Here is a 16571-nt window from a genome sequence, read left to right on the forward strand (position 1 = left end):
TTCGCTGCATGTTCTTTTTTCGTTGGACATTCGCGATGCTTTTACATTTCGTCACTATCGAAATGATTGTTCCAATCGTCTGTGTTTTAACAGAGATGAGTATTGTATTTTGCCTAGAACGAATTGATCAAAAAAATTCAGCAACTTACTAACAAGTTACCTAATACCTACCTACGTGAATCAAAATATGAATCACGTACCCTCTACAACGGTCCACTACGTACCCTAGCGGCTAGCCACCTAAATAAAAATGATTCGAGTCGATGACCCAAAATTTCTTCTATGATCACCACCCCCAACAACTCTTTTTCAAATCTCTCCCCTACCTACCTGAGGAAAAAAGTCAAACATGATCCACCATGGAATGATGGAACTCCATAACTTAGTACCTACATCTTACAAACCTTACATTTTAGACAAAGTAAAAAACTTATTATTCGTAGAAACTTTTCAGAACATACATTTCAAGATAAAGTGCAATTACCAACCAAGCAATGTACGGATATCAACATAGAAATCACATAATCTTAAAAATAATTTTTTTCATTCAAAGCGAGCGCTTTTGAAAAAAAAATATGCAAGTTGCAACAAAATTAAATGAAAATTATAACAAAAAAAACATATTTACAGAAGGAAACTTCTGAAGCTTCTCAACTACCTATACTTATTTAAAATACCATCGACTCATCGTTCATTAAAAAGACAGAAATGAAATAAAAACATACTCTTATAGAAAACATCAGCCATCGAAATCTGCAAAACAAAAAAAATTAAAATTCATAAGAAACGTAAGTATATCATTTTCGAAACGCTTCGAATATTCAAATGCATTAAAAAAATATAGTCTACACTGAAATTGAAAAAAATCAAAATGATGAAAGTACCTACTTAAAATTGAATTCGTAAAATTGCAGGTACCTATCGCATATTTCGGCACACCTGCGCCGTCACTGAATTTTCCTTCGTTTAGCTGAAAAATGAAACAAATAAATAAGTACATAAATTATAAATTAATAATAAATCATTTAAAATGGCATGATTTTCATCTCATTATTTAATTGTACAACTACACACGCATACCTGGGTTACTCATGAGGGCATTTTTTGCTTTCATGATGAAGAGCCAAAACATATTAGCCATTTCCTTATCCCCCTGGTACTTGTCTGGATGGTATTTCGCAGCCACATCCCTGTAATTCGGTTTTTCACAAAGATTGTAAAATAACAAAATCAGGTAGACTGTAGGTATATAACTACGTACTCGTATGTATTTTATTCTATCTACCGTATCATATGCTGAGAAAAGTACATTCGTAACATAAATAAAATAAAATAAAATAAATCGCAGATTTACCTGAAGGCATTTCGAATTTCCCGTTCGGAGGCATCTTTTCCCACTTTCAGTACTTCATAAAACTTATTGTTTCGTTCATCGGGGCAATTAGCAGTCGAAATGACAGCGTCAAACACCATCTTCAATTCTTGTTGCTTACGATCAAAAACTTCTTTTTCAGACGGCTGGACGGAATTCAACCACAGAATTGTTTCCTCGCATTTCTTCGTGATCAGGTCTTTATCGGTTTTTTCGATCTTATTTTTCAATTTTTCATCTTCCACGATGTTTTTCACGTTGATACAATACGATTCTAATGAACTTTTGGCAGCTAACGCGGCCTTTCGTTTTTCTTCTTTGACTTTATCACCTTCAGCGTTTTCGATCATACGCTCGATTTCATCTTTACTGAGCCGTCCTTTATCGTAGGTGATGGTGAGTTGGTTTACGTTACCGGTTGATTTCTCTATGGCGGTCACATTCAGGATACCATTGGCATCGATTTCGAAGGTCACATCAACTTTGGCTACACCAGCAGGTGCGGAAGGAATACCCGTAAGCAATAACTGATCGAGAAAATGATTATCTTTCGTTGTAGCGAATTCGCCTTCGTATACTTTAAAAAGTAATACAGTTTGATTATCGTGGCGGGTGGTGAACCCCTTTGTGCATCTCGCTGGTATAGTAGTGTTGCGTTTAATGAGTACTTCCATCAATTTATGGTCTTCTTTCGTACCAACACCCAATGACAACGGTGTAACGTCTATCAACACAATATCCTGTACCACTTTCGAGCAGTCACCGTTCAATATAGCAGCTTGTACAGCAGCTCCGCACGCTACAGCTTCGTCGGGATTGATTGATTTATTTACTTCCTTTCCGTCAAAAAAATCTTGTAACAATTTCTGTACTTTTGGTATACGGCTGGAGCCACCAACTAAAACGACGTGCTCAATCTGAGTTTTGTTGAGTTTAACATCCTGGATGGCTTTCTCAACCAATGTCATTGCTTTCCGAAATAAATCAGCGTTCAATTCTTCAAAACGAGCGCGAGAGATGGAACTGTAAAAATCGATACCCTCGTGAAGACACTCGATTTCGACATTGGCTGCTGTAGCTGATGATAAAGTCCTCTTTGCTATTTCGCAGGCAGTTCGTAAACGACGTAAGGATCTCTTGTTTTGGGTCAGGTCTTTTTTATATTTTCGTTTAAATTCTTGAACGAAATGATCGACCAATCTGTTGTCAAAATCTTCACCTCCCAAGTGAGTATCACCGATGGTTGAAATAACTTCGAAAACACCTTTGTGGATACTCAAAATCGAGACATCGAAAGTACCGCCTCCGAGATCAAAAATCAATACGTTATGCTCGTCGGATTTCTGAAAAAATCGAGCGAATTAGCCGACCAGTGATGGTAAAATTTACAAAAAATAAAAGTATAGGTATTCACACCTTTTTTTCAAGCCCATAAGCAATGGCGGCAGCCGTCGGTTCATTAATAATACGTAATACGTTTAGATTGGCAATTTTAGCAGCATCAATTGTAGCTGCTCTTTGAGAATCGTTGAAATAAGCTGGTACTGTGATAACAGCGTCTTTGACTGTTGTACCTAAGTAGGCTTCGGCGGTTTCTTTCATTTTTCTCAACACCATCGACGATATCTGTAGAAAAATTCAACCAACACGTAAAATAGGTACATGATGAATCGCAATATCGAACGATTAAGAAATCACAAAGCTCACTTCTTCAGGGTAGTACGTTTTCGAATCGCCATTGATTTCAACTCTGACTTTTGGCTTCTTGTTATCATTGATGACCTGGAAAGGCCAATGTTTCATATCGGCTTGAACCGCAACATCGTCAAATTCACGACCAATCAATCGTTTGGCATCTGTAGGTACACAGCAACAACAATATTACCAATCATACGTATGTACATTTGGTAAACAGAAACACGTGTATATTTGTATTGTATAATAAGTACAATAATGAAATCTGAATCTCACCGAATATAGTATTGTCAATGTTCCTCACTGCTTGACTTTTTGCTGCATCTCCGATTAGTATTTCGTCATCTGTAAATGCGACATAACTCGGCGTGGTTCTGTTACCTTGATCGTTGGCAATAATTTCTACTTTACCGTGCTGAAAGACGCCGACACAGGAATACGTAGTACCCAAGTCAATTCCAATCACAGGGGTATCCATTGCTACCGGAAAGTCTCTGCGAATACAAAATCCCGAAAATTCCACAAATAATTCCAATTCGTGCTAATATCAATACCGCTATACACCAGCACGTGAATATAAAAAAACTTACGTACAACTTCTTTCTGTCAAGTGTTTTGTTTATATCGAATAATAATTATAGGTATACTCAAATGCCTCAAATACTTACGTCAGAATTAAATTTGAACGCCGATTGAAAATTGCAATTCGAGTATTTAGGATGAAAAAAAAACGACTTTACAAACACGCCGGGAAATCGATCATGGCAAATTTAGCTATTTAGCGATAACTGATAAGACAAAGGATAGCCAGTGAGCGGCGCCAGTGACGCCAAGCCCTCCCCCCCTGCCAGATAGGAACCAGATGTTCTGTCTTGTCGCAGTTATCGTTCTCATCTCATCATGACCATCGGCATCGCCCTCCTTCATTATTCTTCGTCCAACTTCCGCTCCAAGTTTCCGCTACTTCTCCGGATTTTTGTACAATTTTAAAATGAAGCATTTTTTTCAATTTTCATGGCGTCAATTTTGCGCGAAATAAAAAATGAAATACCTAATTCTTTCTTGTATCTATTTATTTGCATATTTCACACCTCGTCTGAGTATCTACGGTACCTAGTTTTTCGAATTTCAATAAAATAGTTCACGCATTCACGCTTGACAGAAAGAATTTAGCTCGAAGGAAAGACGACACGAATACCTATCTACATCATAGGAATCCTGACATCACTGAGAAAACCTCCGGGTTTTGACCCGGAGAATTCCTCATTCCTTAGTGATGTCAGCTAGTATTGGAACCCCCCTACCCCTACCACCACAGACAGGTTCACCAGTTTCTGTCGTAATTTCTACGTCCCTCAACTTTCATTTTTATCAAAACAGGAAAAAAAACATTAAAAAAAGGGCATAAATGGGTATATTTTATCAACGAAAAATATAAAAATAAGCCTTGGACTGTTGTACAACAATTCAATGGAAGAGAGAAAGCAACAACGAAAACATTCTACACGAGTACCCATTCATCAGACCTATGTTTTGTAGTATTGTAGTTGACTATGATCTATGTATTTTCAATACATGCGCGTGATGTACAGATGTACTCGTCAATCAAGGAATATAGAGCTATTCAATTTAATAATAAAAAATCACAACAGCTGTCTTAAAAAAAAAAAAAAAAAAAAATAGCTACATAGAAATAGAAATAATAACTTAAAAAAATAAATGCACAAAAAAGTAAAACTCTTCTTCATTTTACAACAAATATTAGGTGCGGTCGATTTTAACATCTCCACTCCACTTAAACCATCTGCGTTGAAATCAAAACGCACATCCATTAAAATTATAAACTTTCAACAACGAAATCTGCAACAAAAGAAAATTGTTCATGAGGAAGAGGAAATGTATTCTACAGTAAAAGCTCGCTATAACGCTTTCGGATATAACGCTGATTTCGTTATAACGCTGATTCCTTCTGGTCCCTTGACATCTCCATTTAAACCAATGTAAAATTAATCGCGATATAACGCTCATGAGCAATTATAAATCGCGTTTTAACGCTCTAAAATTCAGGAAAAATCACATTTTTTTCATAGTTTTAACAACAAAAACCCAATTTTTTGCGAAAAAAAGCTTACTCATGTGTAAAAATTTATCAATTTCTGAAAATTTTGCCCGCAACAACAGTTTTTTTTGAAATTTTTGTAGTTTTGATTTTTAAAAAAGCAAAAACACACTTATATGGCAAAATTTTGCCAAAAAATCAGTTATAAGTATTATTATAAATTATAACAGACCTCAAAATTAAAGAAAAATGTCAGATTTTTTTATTTCCAACTGGAACAGTTGTTCAAATTCAAAATAAAGTTCTGGTTTCCACTTCCTTTATAACGCTTTTTTTGCTTTAAAACGAGAATTCGCGGTATAACGCTAATCAGCGTTAAAATGAGACTTTCGGTTATAACGCGCTTCGGCTTATAACGCTCTTTTTCTCCGGTCCCTTGAAGAGCGTTATAACGAGCTTTTACTGTATTTTCAGTTTTCTTCTCTTCAGACGGAATTCGTTTGACATACCTAATGACAAAATTAGTCTTATCTGGAGGCTATTTTGATTAACAGATCAACCTAAAAGGCAGATTATGCTTTTCAATTTTAACATAGCATTTGCATAAAAATTCCAGAACCGGACAAAACTATACGTAGATCAAAAGAGCATGGAAAAATATATCACCAGTCGCAATTTTAGGAACGAAAATCAAAGAGCCCTTAAAAGAATAAGATAGTGAAATCTGCACTCTCTTAGAATTGGGAGAAACTCGGCCAAAAAGTTAGTTTTGAAATAAAACCATCTCAAAAATTTTTTTTAGTCGGCCCTCTCTCTCAAATCCGAGTAATGTGGCCGTAGGTATGTGCTCAAAATTCAATGTTTTCTATCTCTGTAGGGAGTGGTCCAAAATTTTGAAATCTTCAGAGAAAACTCTAGTCTCTGCATGGGGTAGAAAGCGTATGCAGGATTTTTTTCGAATTTTCAAAATCTTTTCTTACCGGTTCAAATCCAAAACCTTTTCTAAAGTTTATTATTTTTTTAAAAATTAAAAATTTTTTGTTTGCGAACGCGTAAACGAAAAAACCTGAAAATAGATTTCAAAAATACGTCCCTAAATCGATTGAAAGATATGGTAAATCCGAGTTTATAGGAACTGAATTTAATTTTTACCCGACTTCCTTTCGAAAACCTGAGAACTGTAAATTTTTTATTTTTGCATCAGATTTCTTCAAAATAATCTGCTCATTGAAAAATAGCCTCACAAGGGAACCTCTCAAGGTGTCACACTCCGATCTATAGTCTAAAACCCCCAAACCAAGTTCATTTTTCGATTTTTGGCGAATTTTTAAAAATTCAAAATTGGCTGTTTTTGGCGATTTATGCTATTTTTTAAAAAGTACGTACTTGATTAATAAAAATGGTCCAAATAAGACCCAAGACTAATATTAATTATCCAAATCCAAATTTCACCATTTCTAGCCATTCTGGAGCCTCCAGCGCGATTTTTCAATCTCTCCAGAATTTTGAATTTGCTCCAGAATGGCTGGACATGGTGAAATTTGGATTTGGGTACTTAATATTAGTTTTGGGATTTATTTTGACCATTTTTATTGATCAAGTACGTACTTTAAAAAGCATAAATCGCCAAAAACAGTCAATTTTGAATTTTCAAAAATTCGCCAAAAAATCGAAAAATGAACTTTGGCAGCTGAAAATTTGGTTTCGGGGGTTTTAGACTATGCTCTTTCCAGAAATCACGGTTCCGTCCAGACCGGAGTGTGACACCTCAAGAGGTTTCCTTGTCAGCTCCACCGCGGTTCCCTGAATTACACCCCTAAACAATGTTGATCCCTTCCACTACCACAAAATTTAGTCGACTGAATAGCATGTCGAAATTCGAGTGCAGAGTGAATTTCGACATTCCATAACTTCATTTGGTCAACGTTCAAAAATCTGCCTGAAGTTCCACAACTGCTCAAAATGGTTCAAAACTTGGTAGGTCGAAAATAGGGTATATCCCGAATTTCAGCTTTCTAGGTCAATTTGGTAAAATTTTGATTTCTTTTTATAAGTATCATTTTTCGCCCAAATTTGATCATCAAAAATTCACCAAAAATCTGAAAATACAATTTAGCACGTGAAATTTTGGCTGGCGATATATTTTCGCGTGCTTTTTCGATCTAGCTTGGTCTGGTTCAAAAATTTGTGCGCGAGTCTCTTATAAAGCCAAATCTGCGTTTTAGGATGACCTGTCAATCAAATTAGCCGTCATTTTGTTAATAAAGCCATTTTTTTGGCGAGTTTACTTTAAAATATTTCTTTACAATATCCATTTTCAGTAAAAAATATGTCCGCGAAGATCTTTGAGTGGGGAGAGGGTGCAGATCCCTTTATTGACATACTGCCGCACTAAATTCACTAATCAAGAGGATAATTTGACGAGGAAATGAGAAAAATGAGGGTACCTACCCATGAAAAATGAGTTTCGAGTATCGTCCAATCTTCAAGCATCTTGACTGAATCTAAATTCTTCTTCTTTTTACTGTAAAAAAGAAACATTACGTACCTACATGAATAACTTGATAACGAATGATTAAAAATTGCGGGGAATTTTTTCATCGCACTATATCCTCACCTGGATTGATGAGAGCACTTTTTGCTTTTACAATGGTCAGCCAAAACATATTGGCCAGCTCCTTATCTCCCTCATATTTATCGGGATAATATTTTAAACTTGTTCTCCTGTAAATTCAGTTTAAAAAAATGTAAGTATAGTATAGGCTATCATGAGTAAAATCAATCATCATGGAATAGTTTCTAATGTTCTCGAACCTCTATCCAAGACAATAGATAATTTAAATACATTCATAAAATCGAAAAAAAAAATCATCGCAGATTTACCTATAGGCCGTTTCGATTTCTTCTTTGGGGGAATTTTTTGTGACGCCTAATATTTCACAATATTTGTCGCATCTTGCAGAGGGGTTAGCAGCGATGGAAATAATCACATCAAAAATCTCTCGCAGTTCTTCTTCTTTACGTTCGAATACTTCTTTTTCGGTTGATTGGTTGGAACTCAACCAGTCAAGGGTTTCTTCGCATTTTTTCGATATTATATCTTTATCAAATTCATCGATTTCGTCTTTCAATTTCTCGCTTTCTACTGTTCTCTTGACGTTGATACAGTACGATTCTAAAGAGTTCTTGGCGGCTAATACAGCATTTCGTTTTTCTCCTTCGACTCGTAATTCTTCGGCGTTTTCAATCATACGATGAATGTCACCTTGACCGAGACGGCTTTTTAGGTACGAGATTGCCAAATGGTTCGTGCTACCGGTCGTTCGCGCGACGGCAGTTACATTCAAAATACCGTTAACATCGATTTCGAACGTTACATCGGCTGAAGATACATGAGCTGGCGCAGGAGGGACGCCTGTGAGTGTGAATTCATCGAGGAAATTATTATCCTTGGTTAAAGCATGCTCACCTTCGTAGACTGTAAAACAAAACTCGGTTTGATAATCGTATAGTGTGAAGTAACGTCGAGTATGCTTTGCCGGTATAGCAGTATTGCGTTTTATAACGACACTCATGTACTCGCATTTATGGTCTTCAACACCAATACCTACTGAAAACGGCGTAACGTCGAATAGCACTAGATCTTGTACAATCTTCGACTCATCCCCGTTCAGTATAGCAGCTTGTATGGCAGCTCCATAGGCTACAGCTTCGTCCGGATTAATCGTTTTGTTTAATTCTTTACCATCGAAGAAATCTTGTAGCATTTTTTGTATTTTCGGAATACGAGACGAACCACCTACTAAAACGACGTGATCAATTTTACTTTTGTTTATTTTAGCATCTTCGATCGCTTTTCCAACTATTGCCATTATATTACGGAAGAGGTCAGCGTTCAGTTCCTCAAAACGAGCACGAGAAATTGCGCTACAAAGATCAATATCATCAAGAAGTGATTCTACTTCGATCTCTGCCATAGTTGTCGATGATAAAGTTCTCTTTGCTCTTTCACACACGGTTCGCAAACGACGTAAAGCTTTTTTGCTGTCAGTAAGATCTTTCTTATGTTCACGTTTGAATTCTTTCACGAAATAGTTGACCATTCGGTCGTCAAAATCTTCACCGCCCAAGTGAGTATCGCCGGCGGTTGAAATCACTTCGAAAACACCGTTTTGAATTGTGAGAATAGAAACGTCGAAAGTTCCACCACCCAGATCGAAAATCAAAATAGTTTGCTCGTCGGAGTTCTGAAAAAAGTTGGAACGAATTTGTTAGTCGTTGATTACTTGACAGATATTACAAAAAACTAAAATAATACCAACTTTTTTCTCTAATCCGTAAGCAATAGCGGCAGCAGTAGGTTCGTTAATGATTCGTAATACCTCCAAACCGGCAATTCTAGCGGCATCTATTGTAGCAGCTCTTTGAGAATCATTAAAATACGCTGGAACCGTTATTACAGCTTTAGTAACAGTTTTGCCTAAATAAGCTTCTGCTGTCTTCTTCATTTCTCTCAAGATCATCGAAGATATCTGTAAAAGAAATGAGTCAACTACGGTACAAAACAGAATCAGTACATGTCACACGATTCGAGAATTTCAGAACTCACTTCTTCAGGGCAGTACTCTCTAGAAATGCCTTGGAATTTAGTTTCTATTTTGGGTTTATCGTTAATATTCACGATCTTGAACGGCCAATGTTTTATATCTGCCTGAACCGTAGGATCGTCGAATGCACGACCCATTAATCTTTTGACATCTGTACAAACAGTAATGAAGTATTACATTGCAATGCTACTAACCGTAAGATTTACAGAACAAAATAATGTATAATAATATGAAATTACTGAAACAGTTTCGAATTCAGTGAAGACGAAAACTTACCGAAAACGGTGTTATCGACGTTCCTAGCTGATTGATTTTTTGCTGCGTCTCCGACCAGAATTTCATTAGCTGTAAAGGCGACATAACTCGGTGTCGTTCTGTTACCTTGATCGTTGGCAATAATTTCAACTTTCCCGTACTGGAACACACCAACACAAGAGTACGTTGTGCCCAAATCGATTCCAATCGCAGGAGCATCCATTGGTATCAGTTGCAAGTGAGACTACGATAACTTGAATTGCATAATCTGCTCAATTATGGTACACTTTATTATCTATAAAATGATTGTCATACTGCTACATACTTACAGACGTAAATTCAAAGTGAAGAAAAAACGTAATCTTTTCTCCTTTTTCTGGTCAAGTAGATAGGCTACCAAAACGCGAATTTATCTTCGTTGGAATCAGCTGAACGTATATAAAACAATCGGAATTTATACTCTCATCGCAAAATTATAACTGTTGCATTAAAATAAAATTTATGTATTGTTTACTATAGCATTTCATTTCAGTTCAATCGTATTTCATAGGTAACGAGCTAAATTTCAGATTTGACGGTGATGCTGATAACGCCAACGTCTTGTTTATTTACAATCGATGATGATGAAGGGTGTCAAGGGGAACTAGTGGAAGGGAAATAATTTTCCACTTGAAATTTTTGGCTGATGCGAACTCTCGAAAATCTGGGTTGTGGACGTCTATGTCTATTGAATCTATTTTTAAAACATTTTTTAGATTCCAATTTCCAACTACTAACTTGGTAAACTCGATGAAATCCAAAATCCATTTTCAAAAGAAATACAGTAGGCTACTATTCACTTATTTAATAACAAAATAACGCAAAAATGTTTCATTCAATACAAAATGCCTTATAGAAAAAAAATATAACATTTAAATGGGAATTGGGAATAATAACATGTAGGTAAAATACAATACGCCATGTACCTAACAGTTAGAAGGTGAAACTAAAATACTAATTTATCACAAGTATTGTCAATTGAATCTTGACGAATTTTCACCAAACGATCAGCTTCGGAATCAAAACGCACGTCATGATTAAAATTGATAACCTTCGATCGCCAAAATCTGCAACAAAAATTAAACTTGTTCATAAGGAAGATGAAATATTTCTAGTTCTCTTCAGACTTCCGAATTCATCCATCTATCTAAGTTGAATAAATCGTCGAAAAAATACACAGGAAGAAGTATAGTAGGTAGTCGTACCCGTATTTGTTAATGATTGAATTTGTTTTACTGAGTTCAGAATTTTGTCTACTCTTCAAGCACCCGCGATGAAACTAAATTCTCCTTTTTTTTGCTATAAAAAGAAACAAATACGTGCAACGAATAATTCAAAGTGAGTAATTTTTCATCGCACTTTTCTTCATAAACATTCATACCTGGATTGATGAGAGCATTTTTCGCTTTACCAACGGTTAACCAGAACATATTACCCAGCTCCTGATCACCTTCGTATCGATCAGGGTGGAATTTGACAGCTAGTCTTCTGTAAATTGCGTTTTAAAAAAAGTATAGTTTAAATATTTTACCAGCAAAACCGTTTTCATTGACTGATTTTCAAATGTCTATCCGAGACAAGTTGAAGTCAAGTAATAAGTATAGGTACGTTTACAAAATCGAAAAATTTGTATATTGTTGCAGATTTACCTGTATGCCGTTTCGATTTCTTCTTTGGAGGCATTTTTCGTTACTTCTAGTATTTCGTAATATTTGTCATTTCTCGTAGAGGGTTCAGCGGCGATGGAAATAATGATGTCGAATATCTCTCTGAGTTCTTTTTCTTTACGTTCGAATACTTCTTTTTCGGTTGCTTGATTGGAATCTAACCAGAAAATGGTTTCTTCACATTTCTTCGAAATTAAGTCCCTATCGAATTCATCGATTTCAACTTTCAAGTTCTCGTTTTCTACCGTTCTTTTTACATTGATACAATATGATTCTAAAGAGTTCTTCGCGATTAATACTGCATTTCGATTTTCTCTTTCAACTCGTAATTTTTCAGCGTGATCAATCATGCGCTCAATTTCATCATTACAGAGACGACTTTTTATGTACGAGATGGTTACATGGTTTGAGCTACCTGTCGCTCTTTCGACAGCAGTTACATTTAAGATACCGTTAGCATCGATTTCGAATGTTACATCGATTTTTTCTACGCCAGCAGGTGCAGAAGGGATACCGGTAAGCAAAAACTGCCCAAGTAAATGATTATCCTTCGACAGAACATTTTCACCTTCGTATACTTTGAATAGTATCTCGGTTTGATAATCTACCGTCGTAACAAATACTTTAGTATGTGTGGCTGGAATTGGAGTATTGCGTTTGAGGACAATAGATGTCCTGCCATATAATTCATCTATTCGTTGAACATTAATACCCAACGATAACGGCGTAACGTCGAATAAAACCAAATTTCGTACCACATCCGATTCATCGCCATTCAGAATGGCAGCTTGAACGGCAGCGCCATAGGCCACAGCTTCGTCCGGATTGATCGTTTTGTTTAATTCTTTACCATTGAAAAAATCTTGAAGCATCTTCTGTATTTTTGGAATGCGAGACGATCCACCAACTAAAACGACGTGATTAATTTGGCTTTTAGTGATTTCAGCATCTTGAATTGCTTTTTCAACTATTGTCATTACATTTCGGAATAGGTCAGCATTCAATTCTTCAAAACGAGCACGAGAAATTGCGGAACAGAGATCAATATCATCTAGAAGTGATTCGATTTCGACTGATGCCAGAGTCGCTGACGATAAAGTTCTCTTTGCTTGTTCACAAGCAGTTCTCAAGCGACGCAACGCTTTTTTACTGCCGGTAAGGTCTTTATTATGTTTGCGCTTGAATTCTTCAATGAAATAGTTGACCATTCGGTTGTCAAAATCTTCACCACCTAAGTGAGTGTCACCAGCGGTTGAAATTACTTCAAATACACCGTTTTGGAGAGTCAGTATGGAGACATCGAATGTTCCACCACCGAGATCGAAAATCAATAAATTCTGTTCGTCGGAATGCTGAAAAAATAAAGCGAATTGTAAGAAGGCTGTTGTTTTGTTTACTTCGTTCGTACAATTACGAAGAAATAAGATAAAATATACGTACTTTTTTTTCTAATCCGTAAGCAATAGCAGCAGCGGTCGGTTCATTGATAATTCGTAATACGTTCAAACCGGCAATTCTAGCGGCATCCATTGTAGCAGCTCTTTGTGAATCGTTGAAATAAGCTGGAACCGTGATAACAGCATTTCTGACCAGTTGGCCTAAATAAGCTTCTGCTGTCTTCTTCATTTCTCTCAAGACCATAGAGGATATCTGTGAAAGAGATGAGTTGACCAAAATCAATGTATAAATACAGAATCAGAAAATGTCCCACGAATCAAGGTAAGTACACATAGTATTTTAACACTCACTTCTTCAGGGCAGTATGCTTTAGGAGTGCCTTGAAATTCTACTAGTATTTTCGGTTTGTTGTCATAGTTTATAACTTGAAATGGCCAATGCTTTATATCTGCCTGAACTGCAGAATCGTCGAATTCACAACCCATCAATCTTTTGACATCTGCACATAGCAAAGCAATATTATTAACTATGATTTATAGAACGTGATAATACAAACATAATGAAACGATATTGTACAGAAACAACTTTGATGGGTAGAATGACTTCAATTTCTGGTGAATATATGGGTATGTTTTTGTAAGTGATGGACATGAACAAGAAATCTACGAGTAAAACTTACCGAAAACAGTGTTATCAACGTTCCTAGCTGATTGATTTTTTGCTGCGTCTCCGACCATAATTTCGCTTCCTGCAAACGCTACATAACTTGGCGTCGTTCTGTTACCTTGGTCGTTAGCAATAATTTCAACTTTCCCGTACTGGAAAACTCCAACACATGAGTACGTTGTGCCCAAATCGATTCCAATCGCAGGGGCATCCATTTTTACCTGTCACAAATGGTACTATGATGACTTGAATTACACGATTTTCTCAATTAATGTAGGCCCTACACTCCATTATGCAAGTTGATTGATATACTGCTAAACGTATACTTACAGACAACACGTGTAATCAAAGAAAAATGTAATCACCTCGTTTTTAGGTCAAGCAGACACCCAATACCCATACACAAAATTATCTTCGGTGGAATTTGCCGAACACTGGAACGTAGACGGTAGAACTTCTATACAATCGGAATTCACACTCTCATCGCATTCATTTCAATTCAATTGCATTTTGGTGCGGAAGAACGTTACAGAAGAAACAGAATGAAGAAATATTTCTGATGAAAGAAGAAAGATGAAATGAAACTGAACTGATAATAAATTCTCAGGCTGTGGGTGGGGTGGGGTGATGGGGTGCTTCGAGTAAATAAACATTCAAAAGTGGGCGCACAGTGGGATGTGAAAATATTTAGGAGGAAAAAAATTGAAATTTGGGGTATAGGGGTTTTTTGATGCGCTGAACACGATTTTGAAGGTATTTTCACTCAAAACCCCAAAGGAGGGGTAGGGGGTAAAAACTCAAAATTTTGTAAATTTTCATGTGGGGTGTCTAAATGTAGGTTTTTTGATGCGCTGAACACGATTTGAAGGTATTTTTACTCAAACCCCCAAAGGAGGGAAGGGGGAGGGGGTAAAAACTCAAAATTTTGAAAATATCCTTGTGGGGTGTCTAAGTGTAGGTTTTTTGATGCGCTGAATACGTTTTTGAAGGTATTTTCACTCAAAACTGAAAGGGGTTAACTGTCTGGAAATTACCCACTTTTTGGTGAATATTTTGCTCAGTTTTTCAAAATATAATTTTTATTTAGAATTTTTGTCGGATAAGAAAGGAATATTTGGAATTCTGTTACCTAACTGGTTCAAAAAAAGATGAGGTAATTTGACTCGTTGAATCGATTATGGCGACGAAAACAATCTACTGAACTAGGCCTTCGGAAGTGAAAAAAAAAAGGAATCAAAACACATTTCGCCCTTGAAATCAAAATGTCCATCTATATTATTGTGAAGTTGAAAGTACATTATAATTTTTTAGGTAACGTCCTTCTACGGACATTATAATTATTTTGCCATCACAAGAGGGGAAAGGAGTTGCAGAAAAATTTGAAAAATTGACTAAAGCAGACTTGTCCTTACCCCTCTACATTAAGGTGGCTCGCGAAAAAAAATGTCGGAGAAATTTGACCAAATTCAGCCAAGACCCTCATTTTGAGTTGAAGATCACGCAGGGCAGATAGCATTTTTATTTCGGAGGTACGAGTACCACTGTAAAGAGGATACGAGTCCTCACAAAGAGGATATTTTCGAATCTCAAGTACGAGTAGAGTATGCACAATGTACATACCTACGCACAATCTTTTGAAACTGGACCATTGTCTTCAGAGCGGATTGAGTAGAGGCTACAGCCAAAAAACAAAAACATGCGCAGCGAGTATGTGATCAACATCACTGGTCATATTTTTACCCACCAAACCTTTATTTCCAAAAAATTGATGATTTGTAGCAATAGAACATCAGTTTTCGTTGTATTTTTCCTGTTTTTGCCCAAGGTGGCGAGTTGTGGCAAAAACTGATAAAAGCATGTAAAAGCACACATTTCAGTGGTACTTTTCATGAAAAAAGTTTTTCAAGGAACATCAAGGATTTTTTTATAATTCGAAGTTTATGTTGAAATTACACAGTAAAATGTACTGACTTTAATTAAAGATTACTCGGCCTATGGAACATCGAAACTAAAAAACAAGCATATTTTTGAAATCTACAGTAAAAATGCTACAAGAAAGCACCAACAGTATCAACATCAACGCACATGTCACGAAAATTCACGCATGTTCAAACAAGAGCATCTTGTCATGAAACCAGATGCTTCCATTCAACACACTGCCATAGCAACATAACATGCGTTCATACTACCAGCACAAGTGAAAGCAAATCATTCGAGGGTTATAGTAAACGTTGGGATTGAGTTTTGGTCATATTAGTGCAGTTCGTTTTTTTCGATTTCTTGATTTTTTTCCTCCTAAATATTTGCACATCCCACTGTGGGGCGGTGACGGGGAAGGATTTAGGATTTACTAATTATTTATTTACAAATTTCTTTTCTTGGTAATTTGATTTTTAAAAATTCTTCTTTAATCAAGAATAAAACTTCAGCCCCTGAAATGTTGGCTGGGATGATGTATTTTTGCATGCTTTTTCGATATCGCCGATTCCAGTAGTTCAAAATCAAAACTTTTTCTGTAGGTTAGCTTAGGGATACCACCCTTCTTATGTAGTGAGTAATTTTTTTTTCTTTACCCAGTTTATTATACCACTGATATGTACGATCTGTATTTGGCTCTGAACCATAAGATTATCAATAATTTTCCCTGAACTACCTATTACTATTTCTTACGTAAATTCGTCCAATTTTTTCTCATTCCTCAACTTTCATCCTTGTAAAGTTGTAAACAAAAACGCAACAATAGAAGACCTACATCAACTAGGCAAATTTCATCTACAAAGAATTGGCTGTTGATTAGTGGGCAAATATTGAAA

The 16571-nt window shown here is 36.2% G+C and overlaps 3 protein-coding genes across 6 annotated transcripts; all 3 read right to left on the reverse strand.

The window, feature by feature from the left end:
• Window positions 1–207: 207 nt before the first annotated feature.
• Window positions 208–4377, reverse strand: LOC135838600 (heat shock 70 kDa protein II-like). Its single transcript, XM_065354287.1, has 8 exons — window positions 3736–4377; window positions 3344–3561; window positions 3080–3228; window positions 2789–2998; window positions 1355–2715; window positions 1081–1190; window positions 889–970; window positions 208–753 (listed from the first exon to the last, which is right to left on the reverse strand). The coding sequence occupies exons 2-7, from the start codon at window positions 3543–3545 to the stop codon at window positions 948–950; spliced, it is 2055 nt and encodes a 684-aa protein (XP_065210359.1). The 5' UTR covers window positions 3546–3561; window positions 3736–4377; the 3' UTR covers window positions 208–753; window positions 889–947.
• Window positions 4378–4474: 97 nt separating this feature from the next.
• LOC135838602 (heat shock 70 kDa protein II-like) lies at window positions 4475–10611 on the reverse strand. 3 transcript variants are annotated; one of them, XM_065354291.1, is made up of 8 exons: window positions 10318–10611; window positions 10010–10241; window positions 9736–9884; window positions 9449–9658; window positions 8010–9373; window positions 7744–7850; window positions 7578–7650; window positions 4475–4927 (listed from the first exon to the last, which is right to left on the reverse strand). In XM_065354291.1, the coding sequence occupies exons 2-7, from the start codon at window positions 10209–10211 to the stop codon at window positions 7631–7633; spliced, it is 2052 nt and encodes a 683-aa protein (XP_065210363.1). In that variant the 5' UTR covers window positions 10212–10241; window positions 10318–10611; the 3' UTR covers window positions 4475–4927; window positions 7578–7630. The 3 variants fall into 3 exon arrangements, with proteins under 3 accessions (XP_065210363.1, XP_065210362.1, XP_065210364.1); XM_065354290.1 differs by having other exon boundaries at window positions 10010–10256; XM_065354292.1 differs by having other exon boundaries at window positions 10010–10232; window positions 10318–10610.
• Window positions 10612–10823: 212 nt separating this feature from the next.
• LOC135838603 (heat shock 70 kDa protein II-like) lies at window positions 10824–14366 on the reverse strand. 2 transcript variants are annotated; one of them, XM_065354294.1, is made up of 8 exons: window positions 14089–14366; window positions 13772–13979; window positions 13443–13591; window positions 13135–13344; window positions 11677–13046; window positions 11409–11515; window positions 11233–11326; window positions 10824–11094 (listed from the first exon to the last, which is right to left on the reverse strand). In XM_065354294.1, the coding sequence occupies exons 2-7, from the start codon at window positions 13971–13973 to the stop codon at window positions 11307–11309; spliced, it is 2058 nt and encodes a 685-aa protein (XP_065210366.1). In that variant the 5' UTR covers window positions 13974–13979; window positions 14089–14366; the 3' UTR covers window positions 10824–11094; window positions 11233–11306. The 2 variants fall into 2 exon arrangements, with proteins under 2 accessions (XP_065210366.1, XP_065210365.1); XM_065354293.1 differs by having other exon boundaries at window positions 14124–14365.
• Window positions 14367–16571: the final 2205 nt, after the last annotated feature.

Source organism: Planococcus citri, chromosome 3, assembly GCF_950023065.1.
Source record: "Planococcus citri chromosome 3, ihPlaCitr1.1, whole genome shotgun sequence".
NCBI lineage: Eukaryota > Metazoa > Arthropoda > Insecta > Hemiptera > Pseudococcidae > Planococcus > Planococcus citri.